Consider the following 17,725-nt stretch of genomic DNA (forward strand, 5'->3'; position numbering starts at 1 on the left):
TATTTGGAATATTTTACGAGGGAAATTATATTTAATAGATAAACTCTTTACAAATATGTACATACAACAAAATCCTCGTGACGTGCGCGATCGGTTGAAATCATTACAAACCCGAGTATGCGATACTGACGAAATTATAAGAGATTCCAAGAGAGAGAGAGAGAGAGAGAGAGAGAAACGGCGCCGCGTGAGTCATGTCGTATACTGCGCGCTGTGCCGGAAATCACGCCGACTGAATCAGCCGTCGTCACGCGCGCGTGCGCGACTCCAGATTTTCTCTCTCTGACTTTATAATACTGTAATTATAATCGCGCACAGAAATAAGTGGTTCGTCGACGATAGGAATTCTAGTTTGAGTATACGATGAAAATTGCAAGTCAGAATCATGGTTCCAAGTCTAATTTACTCACAAATAAATATTTACACGTACGTCAGTTTCTTTTTTAACAGTCGATTGTGAGTGATTACAATGAAAAAACAAAAATTCACAATATAAAATTATGCATCCATCGATGCAGTTATATAGATAGTCTTAATAGTAATCTCCGATCAATATGATGTACAAACAATAAGACGTATTACAAGAAGTATTCTTTTATCAATATCATTATTAACAGAAGTCGAATTAAAAAAGAGCTATCCTATATTAGGTACACTCGTTCGCCCAGTCGCCGTCCATCTTCTACCAGAGAGTATACCTCAACTGAACATAACCTAAAAAACATAATCGCGTATATCGCACCCTTCATTCTTTCCCTTCTCCTTCTCAATCAAACAATATCTTTAATAAGCGCGCAGTCTGACTTCCATTTCGGGATCCTGGCGATGGTTCAGGTGCGGGTCGACGGCAGGTCCGGTGCCAGGTACACCGAGGTGCGCGTGGTGTCCGTGGTGGTGGTGATGGTGGTGGTGGTTGAGGTGCGGCGCCTGGACTCCGCCGGTACGGTAGGCCCGATGCTTGTCCTCGATCTCCTGGACGCGACGGTTGTAGCGCTCGATCTGGTCGCGCAGAAGAGCGTCTTCCTCAGCGGCGCGTTCCTCGTCGTACTCGAGGCAGCCGACGCCGTCGAGGCGCTCGAGGTCGATCCAGCCGCGCCACGTGACGCACACGCCGTTCATTATCAGATGGGATTTCAGGTGGACCTAGTGAACAGAAGAGAGAAAGAAACGCAAAGGTTAGTTTTGGTATTATATACTTAGGTTTTTCGATAGTGTATAGGTTTGTGCTGTTTTACCGACGGTGCAGTGTTTTTTAAATATAATTTTTTAAATAAAATTTCTTAAATTTCTTAAATTAAAAAATTTTTGAAATAAAATTTCTAATAATAATTTTAAATAAATACAGAATACACTATGTATGTACTTAAAAGATTAAGCAACCCATGAAGCTTAATAATCGAGAGAATGAACGAGATGGACCTGATTTCCGTTGAAAAGGAGCGTTTCCTCGTAATCGTGTCGCGTAAGGCAGTTTGATAGACGCACGCGGGATTCCTGTATGCGCGCATAATGAGTTCTGGCGATCGTGTGTCGAAAGCGCGTGTCCGGCATAATACGCGCGAATCCAGTCCGCACAGATACGCGCCGACGTTAAAACCCGGATTACTCATCGCAGCTCGAGTCCTCGACGCCGCGACGCTTATTCCTACCGGTCGAGCTAATTGATGGAGCAGCGCTTGCGTAGACGCGAGAATTTTCCCATCGAAGCTTCTTTATGTCAGTGATGTACGTTCTCGTGAATTCGCGTCTACGTTACGAAAGCAAAAAGTAAAAAGGCGCACGAGCGAGGACGAAGAGAGAGAGAGAGAGAGAGAGAGGCTTTCCATGTCGGGGAATAACAACAACGGGCGAAAGAAGAAAATAAGGAAGCCCGAGAGTCAAGGCTATAAATTTATACTATCTTTCTCCGAAGGCCATCGACAGCCGAATAGACCCGAGCTCGACTTCCAAGGAGCACTACAGAAATGGCTTGCAATTTCCTTCTACCGCGCGAGCCAAACCGGAAATCTCGCTGCGCTGTCTACGGCTACAGGCACTGGCGCCTAATAGTTTTCGAGAACTAGAAATTCGAGAAAAGCAAATCACCGTAATCCGTATAGCACAACGATTCCTCATGCTTCTCTCCGATCGATTTGGCAGTCGAGTGAAGGGAATTCGTTTTGTACGCCTCGACAAAGGAGCGAGAGAAAAAGAGAGTAAAAGCAGTGCAAATTAGGTTTTCTGCGCGACGCGTACGAAGCATGAGAGTCGTAATTGCGCGTTCATTGTTGTGACTCGGGGAGACGAGGCTATACGGCGCGACGCTCGGCTGGATACTGTTTTGCTTGATAATCGAGCCGCGGGACGTCGATACAGCGTAATCGAATGTTCCGAGAGCGCGAATCGTTCTGTACGTAACAGTCCAGCCCCGATGGGACATTGTTTACGCTTCGGCGCGAACACGTTTGACTTTTTCAATTAAAAGACGCGCGCGATTCGTTCGCAAAATTCGCCCAGCGCACTCGTCCCTCAGTCAGACAAAGCGTCGGGCGTATCAAAGTCACGTCGCACACACACATGCACACGCACACTCCCGGAAAAGGTCCCCCAGATAAACGTCGGAGCTGGATCAACTGCACCTCCTCTTCTCGCTGACCGTATGCGCCTCTCTGTCTCGCGTTTCGCCGTGACGAATGTCTCCCCCTTTAGCATAGCAGCTCGGACGCGTTGCGCGGAGCGAAAAAATCGCCCTGGTAACGCCTACCCTCCCGAACCGGCAAAAAACGAGAAAGAAATCTACCATCGTTTGTTTCTGCCCTGCATGGGTGTGTCGATTGGACGTTCGGCCAACGGGACCTTGAGCTTCCGTTTTGGAATTTCGATGTGGATGTTAGTTAAAATTTCAAAGTATTATGAAACACACTGTAAACAGTTATACGCGTTACAGACGATCACAAGCTATAATATAAACATCGATCCAACCTGACAAACCGTATTCAAAGCTAAACGCTCGCTCCGTAGTGTACACGTGTTATTTTTTGTGCGCTCCGTGCTCCCGACACCAGGCTAGCCCTTCCTTCGTGACTTTCGACCTCGCGCGCGCGCGATTCTTCCTTTTCAGCGCTTTTTTTGCCGACAACTCTGCAGGCCATGCAAATGAGCAGCGCGACCGAAAGGGTTGAGAAATATCGCCGCTCATTATTGTGTCACGCGCGAGGTAATGGCCGTCACGCCCATGCGCGTTTGTTTTTCGCGCGTGAGAATGAGAGAAAGGGTTGCTCTGTATACAGTTACACACACAGACATAAGCGCGCGGGTTATTTATTAAATCTTAACGATCGTGAACAAGTCGTTTCGCGAGCGTCCGACGGGTGATTAATCGGGAGCCTTTGTTGCGCGGGCTTTGATCAGTCGGTTTTCGTAATTTTTCTTCGCACAGTTAAATTTCTCGCGAGAGTGTATTTATAACGCAGTCTGACTGCGCTGCAACAAGGCCATAGAGAGATTACTTTTCCGCGAGACCGATTCGTTCTGTTCGGGCCCCCGAATAGTTTTTTTTTCGCTGCTCTCCGTCGATTTTACGAGCTGCTACCACGGTGTATACCTACTGCAGCGCGTTTTTTGCCTCGAACCTTTGGAACGTCTAAATACGGGGGACTGGAGTGAATCGCAGGTGAGAACAGAAGAGGCTAGAGCCGAGGCTGTAAAAATCTTTATAGGTGGAGGGCCTAGGAGCTGTATAGCTGCATCAATCGCGTCTCTCCTGAGTAGCGTAAAACACTCGAAACCGAGGACAAAGTTCGCCGAGGAAAATATTTCTGAGCGCTCGGCCCCTTCTGTCTGTATCATAGCAAAATAATTGTTAACAGTGATTATTATGATCCACGTGTATAATATAGTAATATACACATCCAATTAAGCGAACCCGTCCAGAATATTCACGACGTATCCGCCTCTCGAGTACCTGAGAGATAAGAAAGATCCGCCCCGCACGAATGTACATGCATACGCATTCATACACACATCCCCGCTCCTTTGTCACTATCGCGCACGCGGATCAAGCGTAATTAACGCTCGCTGCGGGCCGTCGCACGTGCCGCTCTTTCGCTCGATGTCGCATTGTAAAAACAAACGACGAAGAGAGGAATTGTTCCGATTTCGCATTGTTCGCGACTGTATTTACGATGCGCGCGATGATATGCACGGGTCGCCGAGCTTTCCGTGAACTTTCGAGTTTGAAATTTTATTAATTTTTTGCAGAGTGACTTGTGGCAGGCGAACTGATCTGTTGTGATATCATGGAATAATGCTTGAGAAATTGACCGAAAAATATATGAAGTGTAATCGGTAAGTTTTTGAACGTTTTAAATCTTAAAATCCATGTCGTTTCGACTATTTACACGCGGCGAACGAATCGTCGAGCTAAAGCAGCGGCCCTGACGTAAAAATCTGTCAAAACTCGAGAACACGCAGCAAGGCTGCTTTGACACGACTCACGTTCTCGAAAAGCACAGGGCTTCCCCGAGATTTATGAGAAACTCGATGCCGCCGCGCATCCCGAGCGCAGCATAGCATGTATTAGAGAGCATCTGCTTCCCGAAAAGCGCTAATTGCCTCAAATTGCCCGGGCGTCGTCGGCGCGTCCTTTCAATTCTCTAGAACATATGGCTCGAGAAGCGCAGGAGCTGGAGACACTGCAATAATGGACGCTACTCTTGCAAGCCCGTCTCCGATTATTTCGCCCGCGGATCATCACGTGAATTCGCGTGTCGCGCTTGAACGAAACGCAGAGCCGAGTCTTCGAAGCCTTCTTGGTTAAATGGTTTGGCAGGTGTCTCGGCGTTTTCGGCAGATTCGAACTTTCGTTTGAGTATACTAACGAGCCTGTTGTTTGGATTTAGGAAAGCCGAATAGAAGCTATCCGCGACGTTGAAATTTTTAAACTATGACGAAAATGTTGTCTCCGTTTGTTAAAAAATTTTACGTCTCAACCACATCGAAAAAGGCGATGGCGTCGTCCGGCTGTATCGATCGCAATGGCGGTCCGGCGTCCCGACGCCGAGGCGTCGCCCCTCGACATTTGCGCGCGCGCAGTTCGCGAATAGTTCGCCCCCTTTGGCTATTTTCGCGCAAGCGCGCCGCCGCCACTCTCGACCCGACGAATTTCACCCATCGATCGCTTTTCACTCTCGACTGCGTGCTACATGGGAATTCAACGCTCTCTAGATTGTTCCACGAAGCTTCCACGGAAATTCGCGTGCAAGAGGCGTCTGTCTGCGCTCGTCGATATCGTCGACGCTGTCACAGCGAGACAACGCAACATTACGCACGAAATCGCCTCCAAATACGTGCCTATTTTCCCTTTTCCGCCCCCGCCTTCGAGCAACAGCTGTACACACTCGTCCCGGCCGAGAATCGAAGCCTCCATCTATCAACACCTAAATCCCAATTAGACCCCGATGACCCAATATATACCAACTCTGGATATAGGCTCCTCTCTCTCTCTCTCTCTCTCTCTCTCTCTCTCCTCCCTCGTAAACGAGTAAGACGTCAACATCCGTCGGCAAGCCCAGAGAGGACAAAGGCCCGGTTCGAAAGTTTTTCCGGAAAATGAGGCTGTAAAGTCGACGGGCGCACCCCCGTCGAGAGCGACAAACGGGACATTTAACGGTGCAGGCGCAGAGGAGCGACCGGACCCGCTGCCGCCGGCGGACATGGATGTACGGGATATAGCTGAAAGAAAACGGCTTCTTTTCGGAGTACTATATTATGACGTCTTCGATTTTACGAGGGTGCGCGCGCGCGTTTGGAATTCGAAGGCTCCTTTTTTTCGGAGTATTAGACTTTCCTTTTTAGAAAGCCCGAGAGCCGATCAAGTTTGTCGGGTAATCCGTCGAATATTTGTCGAATAATATCTATCTTATATCTTATCGATGCCGATATGCAAAAAAAAAAACGACCAGCAGGGAAGTGCATCGACAGAAACGTTTTTTTACAGTCTGCGGAAGGCATGAATTCAAGGAGCGTATAAAAACTCATTTCAAAACTCAGCACCGTCGGAGCCAAAGCACTACAAGGGCAATATGAGAGAAAACTCGCGGGCTTACCTTGCCGTGTTCCTTGTCGAAGTCACACTCCCGAGGATCGCCGGCGAAATTGCCGGAGCTGACGCCGAAAACCAGCTGAAGGTTCGTTCCGGTCGCGGCGAATGCGATTTCGGTGTGGCCCTCGCGGCAACCGTTCTGGAAGCGCACTTGGCGCTCCTCTATCGGTCTGTCCCTGTAGCCGGTGTACTTCACCTGAAAACGAAGGATTTCATGAAAGTCGCTATAATACGCTACCGTGTGTATAGACTATTTCCAGCAGTTACTCATTACTCGCTGCTAGCGACTTGGCGACTCGCGAAAAGGACGTCGCGCACGATACACGCTCTGTACTCGATTTTCTCACAGCGATCGTTCGTTAAAAATGCACGCACGGATAATCTCTTAGCGCGCATACAGCAGAAAATTCTCTCGTCAGAATTGAGAATCGCACAAACCTCGCTCTCTCGGCTGAGTCTTCTGAAGAGTTCGTCGTTCTCGAACTTGGACTTCTGATCGGGCACGACTCTGGGCATTTTGAAGACGAGCCTGGGCCTGGGCTGCTCGTAGATGCCCATACCATCGAACGGCAGCACCCCGACCCCCAGGCCCCCGGCCGTGTGGTCGCTCATGCTGTGCATCATCATGCCTAAGCCGTGGTCGTACGTCGTGAACACTTGCTTTCAACAGAGGTCAGTGTGAACAATCCGCACCTCTCACTCAACAACAGCGGGGAGAACGGCGCCGACGACAACTCATCCGAACGCGAAATTTCTCGAGCGTTGACGTGCGCGCACGCGTGTACAGTCGGTATCGGACTCTCGCTGGAGACTGACTGAGCCTCGGCCGATGTGCGCCAGCAGATCTGCCGAGCGAATCTCGAGGCCACGCCTCCCCGTTACCCCCACCGCGGGGGTGCTTACGGGGTCGAAGGGAGCGGAGAGGGGCCGAGACCAGCCCACCACGATGGATGCAGGAGAGAGAGAGAGAGAGAGAGAGAGAGAGAGAGAGAGAGAAAAACTCGTTCTTCAGCGTTGGATATATACATAGCGGAACGAGAGGAATGCGAATGGGTCGTGTGCGTTCGCAAATCAGGGGAGGCTGGGCTGGGGTTCGGATCAGCCTCGTTTATGCAAAAAAAGTTCAGAATTTTGAAAATAGACGATCAAAAATTCGTTAACGAAAGAATGTTAACTAAAATAGCAACACCAAAATCGAAGCTGCATTGTCGCGTTTTCTGGCTGCTTCTAGAAATAGCTCGTATTTACTGTATTCGACTGATACAATCGTCAAAATTAGACAACTTTTTTCTTATATTAATATGTAAACGGACCTTCTTTTACTGGAAGTCAATAAACCCCGTTACCCAAGCAAAAACTTTTGACAGTTAAGAGAGCAATGCCCTTTGAATTGAAACTACATTTTTTTTTATTTTCTCTGTATTAAAACCGCTTCAACTGCGGCGAGACAGATGTGGAGCGTATGATTTGGCAAACAATGTTCTGATTGTCGCGGTTATAAATTATTGCTGTTTGTAAACTATACTATTTTTCAATCTTTCGAAGGCGTTCGAGTCATTAAGGTAGTACTACCCAAAAGTGATTGTCCGTTCAGAATTTGATATAATTTGGTATGCGCATACAGCGCTGTTAGATAAGATAAGATAAACATTCAGTTAAAATTTGGTGAAGGTTTGGAGCATGTGACAAAAGTTATTGCTTGATTTCACAAAACTGATCGTTCAGAATACACCCAAGCCTTGCAAATTAGTAGATAAACATGTAACGAATAAGTTGATACCTCTAAAATCTAAACTTGGAACATGTGAGCATAGTGATAAACAAATAAAAGTTCAAAAAAAGTTATTACAGTAAATAAAATTGTTTATTGATGAGAATGTTTAATCATTATTTTATAGCACTGGGTGGCATAAATCCGCATCTATGTCACGCCTATCCGTGGCATAAATAGTCCATTATTGCACCGTGCTGATCGCCCTCGCTATACGCTCGGGCGTTAACTGCAGGGTGAAAAAATAGACTGTTTAGGCCACGGATAGGCGTGACAGCGGATTTATGCTATAGTCAGTGCTATAATAGTATATTACGATACAAGTGGCATAAATAGTCCGCTACGGCACGGCGTGTATTAGCACGCTGTGCCGTAATGGACTATTTATGCCACTTGTATTGTAATATACTATAATGTAACTTAATTTATGCAACTTCTATTATCATGTGTATCTCGCAAATAAACAAAATATAAAAAGTGGACTTGTTTTGACTACCACAGTAAGGGTAGTACTACCTTAATATCGACACGCACTACTAGTCCTCGATGAAAAGTATGCTATACATTTTGATACTCGCGCGCGCTAAAATCTCAATAAGAAAAAAGAAACTTTCTCTCATAGCACAAAACTGCGTTTCACCGTCGCCATAAATCCGAGCTCTGGCGGCATCGGTAGGTATACAGCGGCCAAAGCAACCGTCCGCTCCTCTATTCCAGCGCGGTACTTCGCGCAGCGAATGGCCGATAAATTCGCGCTCGATTCCGATTGGCTGGGCCTACGTAGCTTTTCCACTGTTCTATACAAAGGCCGCTCGCGCAGCGACCTCCTCCTCTCGCTCTCTCCTGCCAGCATCGTTTCCTTTTTTCTTTCCCCGCTTACGCGCACAATAATAACCCCGTCGTCGGCCTCGTGTAGACGCGCGGAATTCGATATAGGAAACACCCGGGGGAAGTGCTCCTGATTCTCTGTCGAGCGCTATCTCTCCTGCAGTCTCTAGTCCCCTCCTCTCTCATCGCTTTTGTGTATAACGACGCGCATGTGCGCGAACCGTATGTGCTCTCGGTTTGAGCGTGTAAGTATAGCTCTGTCTTTGTTTGAAACCTGGCAGTGCGCGCACGCAGGATAGTTGAGCTTTCGGTTGAACGATGTTTACTGGTTTTTCGAGTGCTCGCAATCTCGCCCGAGCGAACTGATGGATTTAATTTTTGCTGCTCGTATATGCTCGGAACGGAATATTTTTAACAATTACGCATATTTTTACGAGACAATTTCATCAGAATGCAAAATCAAAAAATCAAAAAATTTTCAAAAATTCAAACGCAAATTCATGACGAGTTTCCCTAAAAGCGAAACCGTCGTCCACCATTTTTCCGGTGCGCATACGCGAGTGTTCTCTCCCTTCCTGCGTATACCTATATGTATGAAGCGTATGTTTCCTCCCATCCACTTATGAGCGTCGCGTCGCGTCGCGTCTCCTTCTCTCGCACTTATATTATATACGACGTACGTACAATATATCTAATGCGCGCGCAGTGCCTATAGCATCTCTCGAGTGGCTCGTTGATCCCTTCGAGGGCATCATTGTCAGGATTAACATCTCGACGACCCTTTGCGCGCCTGCCTGCCGATTTTATTGCCCCCTCCTCTCTCGACTTCACTTCGCTGATGCTTGTCTATCGCTCATCCTTTGTGACTCTGCTCTCTCCCTCAGAGCCATCGGCCCTGTGGGCCTGAGGACTTTATTTACAATAAATTTGTGCTCGGAAGGGAAATATATATTGAGCGCTTTTGTCATAAGTCGCGCTCGCGAATAACTGCCCATTCATATGGATTAATAAAATTTAGTAAACTACTTTTGCGCGAGCATTTCCTTCGTTGTACGTTCAAAATAGTATACTGTGTACCAAGGGCGTAAAGTAGGCTTTTTTAGGCCGCGCGTGCGTGCACGTTTTAATTTTTATTTTAAGATGAAACTTAGCTTAGCTCATCGCTATATGACTATAGATCTACTTTGTACTTGAATGAAGCCTGAAAACGAAAATTGTCTTTATTGTACTACAATCCATACAAAAAACCGTAGGTAGAGCATCTCGCAAACATAAATATAACTACCTCCCGACAGCCGGTACAAAATTTGCTGCACGTATACAATAGCCAACATCACAATACTAATCGAATGCCAAAAACCAATCGTCGCATCTTTGCCTCCGGCTATAGCCTCTTCCCTCCTGAGAAGACGCACAAAAAGCTGCACCGACACAATCATCGCCTCCCGTCGCGCGCTGGCAATGATATACGCTCAACAATGAAGGTGACGGCATCGGCGTTTTTTCCGTAAACTTATGGACTGCCGAGCTTCCGTTTTTCGGATAGGGAGAGCCTTGTCGTCGTTTTTTACGATGGGAAGATCCTCGACTATTCTTGATTTTCTTGCGCTACGTTGAGCACGATGCTTCTTGTTCTCAACGGAAGTGGGAGGGATCTCTATGAGATTTAATTTCGTTAGTGTTAGATACACTCGGATTATAGGCGACGTGTAGCTGGGCTTTGTGCGCGGAAACGGAGATGACACTGATACGTTATTTGGATCTTCCATATCGATCGCTTCATTGTGTTGATCTAACGTGGCTGCGACACATTCGGAGCTTCTTCTTCTCAGTTCAGTGTGAATTTTTGTTTTAACTAATTATTTTAACTTTATTGAGTGCACAAAAATTAATTTGTGCAGATCTGCTTATTGTTATAAGATATATACTTATACCGCGAATCTCGGTTCAGCTCGATCGCCGAAAATCTACGTGTATAAGAAAACGCGGGCCCTTGCTCTAACACTGCGACACCGTCATAAAAATCAACTAGCTGCCTCTCGTTTCAAGTCTCTACACTCCCGCAATATACAACTCTACTATACAGCAGGTAATAAAAATAAACCGTCCGGGAGAGTCGGGATGATTTTACAACTGACGGTTTCTCAATTGCGGCCTCTGTCCGAAACGTCCTTCCGAATTCGGAAGCAACGCAGCTGCAATTATAATTCTGCGAGCTATGTTTACGGAGCTGCTGTAAAGTTTTGTGAGGACTTATTTTCGGAATTCCGCGCTCGGCAGTGTATACACGAGAAACCGCGCGGGGCACTGTTGTTTAACGCGAGGAAAACGGCCAAAAAACGGCCACAATTGATAGGCATATACATAGCTGATCGTAAAATTAAAATGTTAATCCAAATTTTCAAAACGAAAGTAGAAGGAAAGAGCTTTAATTTGAGCCCCGGATGGTTGAAATTGACTGCTTGGATCAAAAGTTATAAAAATTAAAAAAAAAAGAGAAAAACAATTTTTTGCACAGGCAGCCATTTTTAACTTACCAGTCGTTAAATTGAGGCTCTCTTCTGATACTTGCATCCTAGCAATACACATTTTTGGATTGCACCTTCATACACTGAGTGGGTAAACTTGAATCGTGGCTTGTTTTCGATAATTTTCCCCGTGTTAAATTCCCATAAGAGAATTTGGACTGCCCGGCAGAAAAATAGGTATTTCTTAATCTTGGGAACCCAAGGTTTTTCGGGTTATATATGACCTAAAGAACGAAGAAAAGTGGTCGGGTAGGTGTGCTCCCAAATTTCAAATTTGTTCACTCGGACCCCCTGAAGTGTCCGGTTTTCTGTGGATTTGCACATATGAGATGTGTCACACACATACACACACGAAAACGCAAATATCTGAGGCGAAAGTGTATTTTCCCTTATAGAAATTTCATGCAATAATCGTTGCGATCTGCGTTTGATTTGATTAATTCACGCACTGTATAAACACACACGTGAGTCGCAGTCTCCCTTATTTATACACGTTGCCACAGAGACTGCGACACACCGTCGACTGTTCGTATCGAACAAACCAAGTCCGACGGCAGCGAAGCAGCAACCGTAGCTCTGAAATGTGAAAGAGAACGACATCCTTCGATTAGCGAGATCGTCGCAATGTCAAAATGTCATCGACTCGCGACAGTAAAAGTGCGTCAAGTCGTAATTGCAAATCTGCAGATTATAGCTGGGATCGTCGGTCTTTCGAACAGCATCGCACGAGGGTAGGTTATTTTATCATAAAAATCTTTTGATTTTAATAATAATTTATTCTATATTTACGCGAGAGACTTTTTAATATAAGTGTATATTTTTGTTGTTTATCACCTTGAACCAAACATCCTTTTTTTATTTCTAAGGCTTGAAATGAGTTTGCGTTTATGGTAATACCTACATGTAATTTATTTTAGTCAAGCAATTTGTTCAAATTTAGATTTATTTCACAGTGATTGTCAAAAATCCAGAACTTATCATCTCAGAATTAATATATAATAGTTTACAATATTTTAATCATTTACCTATATATTATTCATATCATGGCGCATATCAGTTGTATCAGGCGGCACTTGTAAAATTACTAATAAACTTCCTTTTTCAGTAATAAATATATTGTGCAGAATTAAAAATCTTCTCAAAAATAGTAAACTATATAGTGATATTTGTAGAGAAAATGAATTTTATCGATTCTTACCCTTGAATTCAATTCACAATATGCTAAGTAAAATACGAACATATATTCATGTGCTTGCGAAACTACTGTGACGCGCCCTCTGGAGAGAGTAATAAGAACTAATTCTCGACTACTACCAGTCGATAATGCAGAAAATTATTTCACTTAATTTGAATCTAAATCAATTACAAATATACTTTTGGCTGAAAATGCAATTTTTAATAATGAAACTTTCTTAATCTTAACGTGCCAAAGTTTAAAAATTATAATAAAAACATTTGAACACAAGTATGACTCTATATACCTTTCATTTAATAGTCGACTGGTCACCTTCAATTAAACCTAAGTAATGCTAAATGTTGTAAGGTACGAGAAGCGACGCCGACGGTGAACGTGAAGACACCGGATCGTCGGCCGCATGTGCGCTACGACGCCAAAAGACTTCAGCTAGAGCGCGAACGTCAAGCGCAGATTGCGCGTGACAACTTTATCCTATTCAAGAGACTGACCGAAATTATGAGTGGTAAACTTAAGAATAAATACCCACTCACGCAGAGCAAATCGAAATGCATCAAGACTCGCTGATTCGGTTCTTCTTCGTATAGTTTTGTTGAAACTGATGGTGCAATAGATTTGTGATTCTGCTTTTCTACAAAAATATACATACTTTTGTATGGAGATTCATGTAATAATTGCAGATGCTTAAAAAAAAACTAGGTATAGGAGCAAAAGAAATAAAGTTTATTCTTAAGTATTATGATATAATAGTATATACAAATAGCTTTTAATAAAAGAAACCGACTGAAAAAATGCGCACAAGCGATGAATAAACATCATAAACAAAGTTTAATGAATGATCTATTGCTAAAAATGACCAATTTTTTCAAGGCTGCAATCATTTTATACAATGAAAATCCATTTTTACAAACACTATAACAAAAATTTGAATATCGTAGTTTATTGTTTGCGACAATACAAATTATGTGACGTCTTAGAAGTTGAGCAAATATAGTTAGAGTTAATTTAAGCTAATTTAAATTAAAGATTTGTATTCGTTAATATTGTTTAAAAGCACAGAAATAGTATATTTCGATACAAGTGCGCAAAATCAACTTATCGCACGTGTATCGAACGTTATTTTTTTATACAGGGGCGGAAAATGTGCTTAAAAGCACGTGGAGCGTGCGTAAAAGTGCATTTTACGCACACTGTATCGAAAATTGTTTTTATAGCACAGTGTGGCTAAAATCCGCTGTTAAGTCACGAATAGGCGAGACTTCCGGACTTTAGCAATCTGCGATATAAAATTTTATAAGATACTCTTGACTTAAATGGTTCAGTTTTACACGGCGCTTAGCGCCCTCGCTACGCTCGGGTGCTAACTGCGCCGTGTAAAAAAGAACTATTTAAGTCACATGTATCCTGATGTACTATTTATGCATAGGTTATTGAAAATGCACTCATAGCTATAGAAATTATAAACAGAATTGCATCATTTAAAGAAATTTGTACTTGCACAGCATAATCTTAAGCAAAAGGTCTGTTAAAAAATGAATAAGCTGAACATTTTGTGAAATAATATAAAAACAGTAAACTAAGCTTTTTATGCCTAAAACGGACAAGATCAAAATTGCTTAGAATAGAGCTGACCTTTTAACTTAAACAAATTACTTTGAATATTCCTAAAATCCGACTGTATACATTTTCAAACATATTTTTAAGGCAATTATAATTTGGCTATTAGAAATTATGACACAAAAAGCTAAGTAGTTTCACGCGGGATTCATAATGTGTACTGTATAATAAAAAAATGTCCAATAAAAATGTTTATATACCATTAGATCGTCCTTATTTAAACCACCCACCTTTTTGTTAAAGTCAATAAAACATGAGTTACCATATAGAAGTATAGTATACTTTTAAAATTTTAAAGTTGACAACTTCATGTCCTGTTGATACTTTTAGTTGACTCATATAGCTAAGTGTACATGGCAACTGTTGAAGCAAAACTAAGAACGTTGAAAATTGTTTGATGTAAAGCCTCGATAAACTCATTTAAGATTCATAATGCATCAGGGGTACAAGAAAGAGTATTTTAAGTGTTTATAATTGCACCACCTAGAAAATAGCAAGAAAAGCCGTGCATAAAAAATTACTCCTGGTATCCAGCGTTTATAGGCTATAACAGATAAATTATGTACCTATAAAACGAATTTACAAACATTTGTGTATAATAACAGGTAATTATATATTGATTGATTTTACAGCTCAGAAAGAGAATGTTATATAGTCTATAGTTGTTGTGCACGCTGAAATGTACATCTGAAGTTTTGCAGTGAAAGCCTGTATTTGTTTTATAAGTATTATTAACTAACTAGAAGATGCGCATATCGAATCGGCAATTCCCATCGCTAATTTTGATAGATTTGAGAGCAATGCTAATATTGAAGCCGAACGAGAAAATCTATATAACTGAGATGGATTTTGTTCTTTATATATAATTTATTAGATTTACGTGGTTCGGACTATCAATGTTTTTCATGTTATAAAAAATCATTATGTGTTTATGAATAGTTATTGGTGTTATCGGGTAATTTATTATCAGATCAAGATTAAACAGGCAGAAGTTTATCATTCTTTAGAAACATGCACACAATATTACAACTACCTTTCAAATTAATGACTTTGACTGGCATCTGGATGCCCAAAGAGTTTACAAGCCAGTATGAAAAGCAAGGATGGACTTTATATTCTATTGCAAGCATTACTCTAATGGCGATTCAGTCTTTAACTCTAAGTATCACTCTGATATTGTCTGAAAACTCAGAGCAATTCTTCGAAACTTTATTTATCGTACCTACAGGTCTGCAAAATCTCCAGAAAATCTATGTCGTTGTTGCGCATCGTAAAAAGTTAATGGATTTAGAAAAAATGTTTTCAAATGATTATTGCATTCCACGCAATGTCGAAGAGTTGTTAATACAAAGAAAATACGACGAAAATATCAGGTATAATACTGTGTGTTTCAATAAAAAAATTCATTCAAAAGCTTTGATATTTTTTGTTTATAGGATTCTTACGTTATCTTGTATCATTCTGATGAACTTGACTGTTGCAAACTTAATTGCATCGCCTTTGTTTGATGCGTATTTTACTACAATGAATACTCGTACATTGCCCATGAGAATTTGGTTACCCTACAAAATGGATTTGAATATTATTTTTTGGCTCACTTTTATTCAACAGTCTGTAGGAGTTATATTTGTAGGATACTGTATAATCAGTACCACTCTGATGATCAATGGATTTATGTATCACGTCTGCTGTCAGTTCAGGATTCTCAGTTGCCGTTTCAAAAAGTTGCCCCAGGTCATTGATTACTTCCGGTCATTGAAGAAACCTTACAACGTGATTTATCAGTATGAGCGACGAGCTATAAAGCAAAATGTTCAGCACCATCTCTGTATATTTAGGTTGGTTTTGTAGTTTTTACGTCGTGTAATAAAGATATTAAACATTTTGTAGATCAATAGCAAAATTTTCTATGAAAAGCACAAATAAGATTGTTTGCAGGATTGCAGAAAATATTAACGATACATTCAAGTCGGTTATATTTCAGCAGTTTTGCATAAGTTCCATTGTTGTTTCAGCAAGTATTTTTCAGTTGTCAACAAGACAAGAGATTGACATGGAATTCTTCATGGTTTTATTTTATCTAATTTGTGTTCTTGTTGATTTTTATATTTATTCTTGGTTTGGCAATCAGCTTATGCTGGAGGTATGTCGAATTAAATTGTTTCTAATTATAATATATTATATATATATATATATATATATATATATCGTGTCTATAATAATATAATGAGAAATATTCATAAACCTAAATGTATGGATAATAGAGTTTAAATTTCCAACGGTCCATTTATGAAATAGATTGGACAACTTTAAGTACAAATGCTGGCAAAGATTTAGTTTTTATAATGATGAGAGCATCGAAGCCAATCTTGATGTATTGTGGACATTTTGTTGTTTTATCTCTGGAATCATATGTAGGCGTAAGTATAACACTTTAAACCCACTCGTATATTGAATTTGTGTGTGCTATGACTTTTTTATCTTTTTATTTTGACAATCGTTTATTTTTACAGATTCTAAAGGTATCTTATTCTGTTTTGAATCTGTTTAGAAGGTCGAAATAACAACAATTCTTTTAGTAATATTGGTTTATGTTGATAATGCTGAAATGGAATTACAATAAAAATTTAAACACTAAAATTACAAATGACTTTCAAATTTAATAATACTGCTAATATATATGGTTCTTAAAATTTAGAAAAATAATAGTGTACATTTATGCGCGTGCATAAAATTTGTGGAATTTAGCGTCATTTTTTAGAAATAACTAATCACATCTTATTTCTTGGGCCTTATTTTACACGGATCTCTTTCTTAAGAAAAATTCTTTTTTTTTGTATTCAAAAGATTATTTAATTTTCTGTAAGGGTACAATGGATTTACATAGAAATACAAATTTGCGCGAAAACTCCATTCTCTTTTTTTAAACTAATTAAAAAGCTAACACAAGAGTGTATATACTCAAAGTATTCTCTAAAATCATGCGTAATTTTTGTTTGATAACTTAAATATTAAATAATAAAAAAAGGACAGTACACATCTAAAGAAAATAAGTTCTGTTTTGATCTTTCTTTATTTTAGTTTAAGTTGGATTCATTATATTCGCTTGTAACGATATTAAACCAAACTTAAATTTTGTTTTCTTTAAAAGAATTTCAAAAATATTATACTTTTTGAATGAAATGAAAAATACTAAACCCTTAATAAAAAGATGTGTTCTTTGCAAGTAGCGGCACTATACTGTAAATGTTTTCAAACTACAGCCATGGTAATTTAATTTAAAATTCTTAGTAAGGGTAAGGGTTGCAAGTAAGAATTATTAACTCTCTATAATAGCACTATTAAAGATATTACAAGCAATGTTTAGCATAAGGAATTTTTTCCAGCCTCTACCATTCTCATACTCTTCGACTGTACGATAAGACGTAATTATATCGATTAATTTCTGGAGCTTATAAGGCAGAAGTCAGTCAAATGTTGCTTTGCATAAAGCGAAGATGAGAATTTGAAGAATAAGTTGGATTTTTTTTTTCGTAAAATTGTAAACTTATAACTATAAAATTACACCCAGAGATGAATTTTATTCTCGAATTACTCATCTGAGATTATTATATCTTTTCAAAAACATGACAGAAATGTTGTGTTTTTAAATTTTTTATCATCGTTACTTCTTATTATAAGCATGATTATCTGGTCAATTTAAT

General features: G+C 41.1%; 2 protein-coding genes across 2 annotated transcripts; one reads left to right on the forward strand and one right to left on the reverse strand.

The window, feature by feature from the left end:
• On the reverse strand, positions 1-6,899 carry Bgb (big brother). The gene is made up of 3 exons (NM_001142384.1): positions 6,521-6,899; positions 6,087-6,278; positions 1-1,143 (listed from the first exon to the last, which is right to left on the reverse strand). The coding sequence occupies exons 1-3, from the start codon at positions 6,707-6,709 to the stop codon at positions 784-786; spliced, it is 741 nt and encodes a 246-aa protein (NP_001135856.1). The 5' UTR covers positions 6,710-6,899; the 3' UTR covers positions 1-783.
• An 8,133-nt stretch (positions 6,900-15,032) lies between these two features.
• Positions 15,033-16,585, forward strand: Or88 (odorant receptor 88). Its single transcript, NM_001190585.1, has 5 exons — positions 15,033-15,394; positions 15,458-15,859; positions 15,960-16,164; positions 16,286-16,441; positions 16,535-16,585. The coding sequence occupies exons 1-5, from the start codon at positions 15,033-15,035 to the stop codon at positions 16,583-16,585; spliced, it is 1,176 nt and encodes a 391-aa protein (NP_001177514.1).
• Positions 16,586-17,725: the final 1,140 nt, after the last annotated feature.

This window comes from Nasonia vitripennis, chromosome 4 (assembly GCF_009193385.2).
Source record: "Nasonia vitripennis strain AsymCx chromosome 4, Nvit_psr_1.1, whole genome shotgun sequence".
NCBI classification, from domain to species: Eukaryota; Metazoa; Arthropoda; class Insecta; order Hymenoptera; family Pteromalidae; genus Nasonia; species Nasonia vitripennis.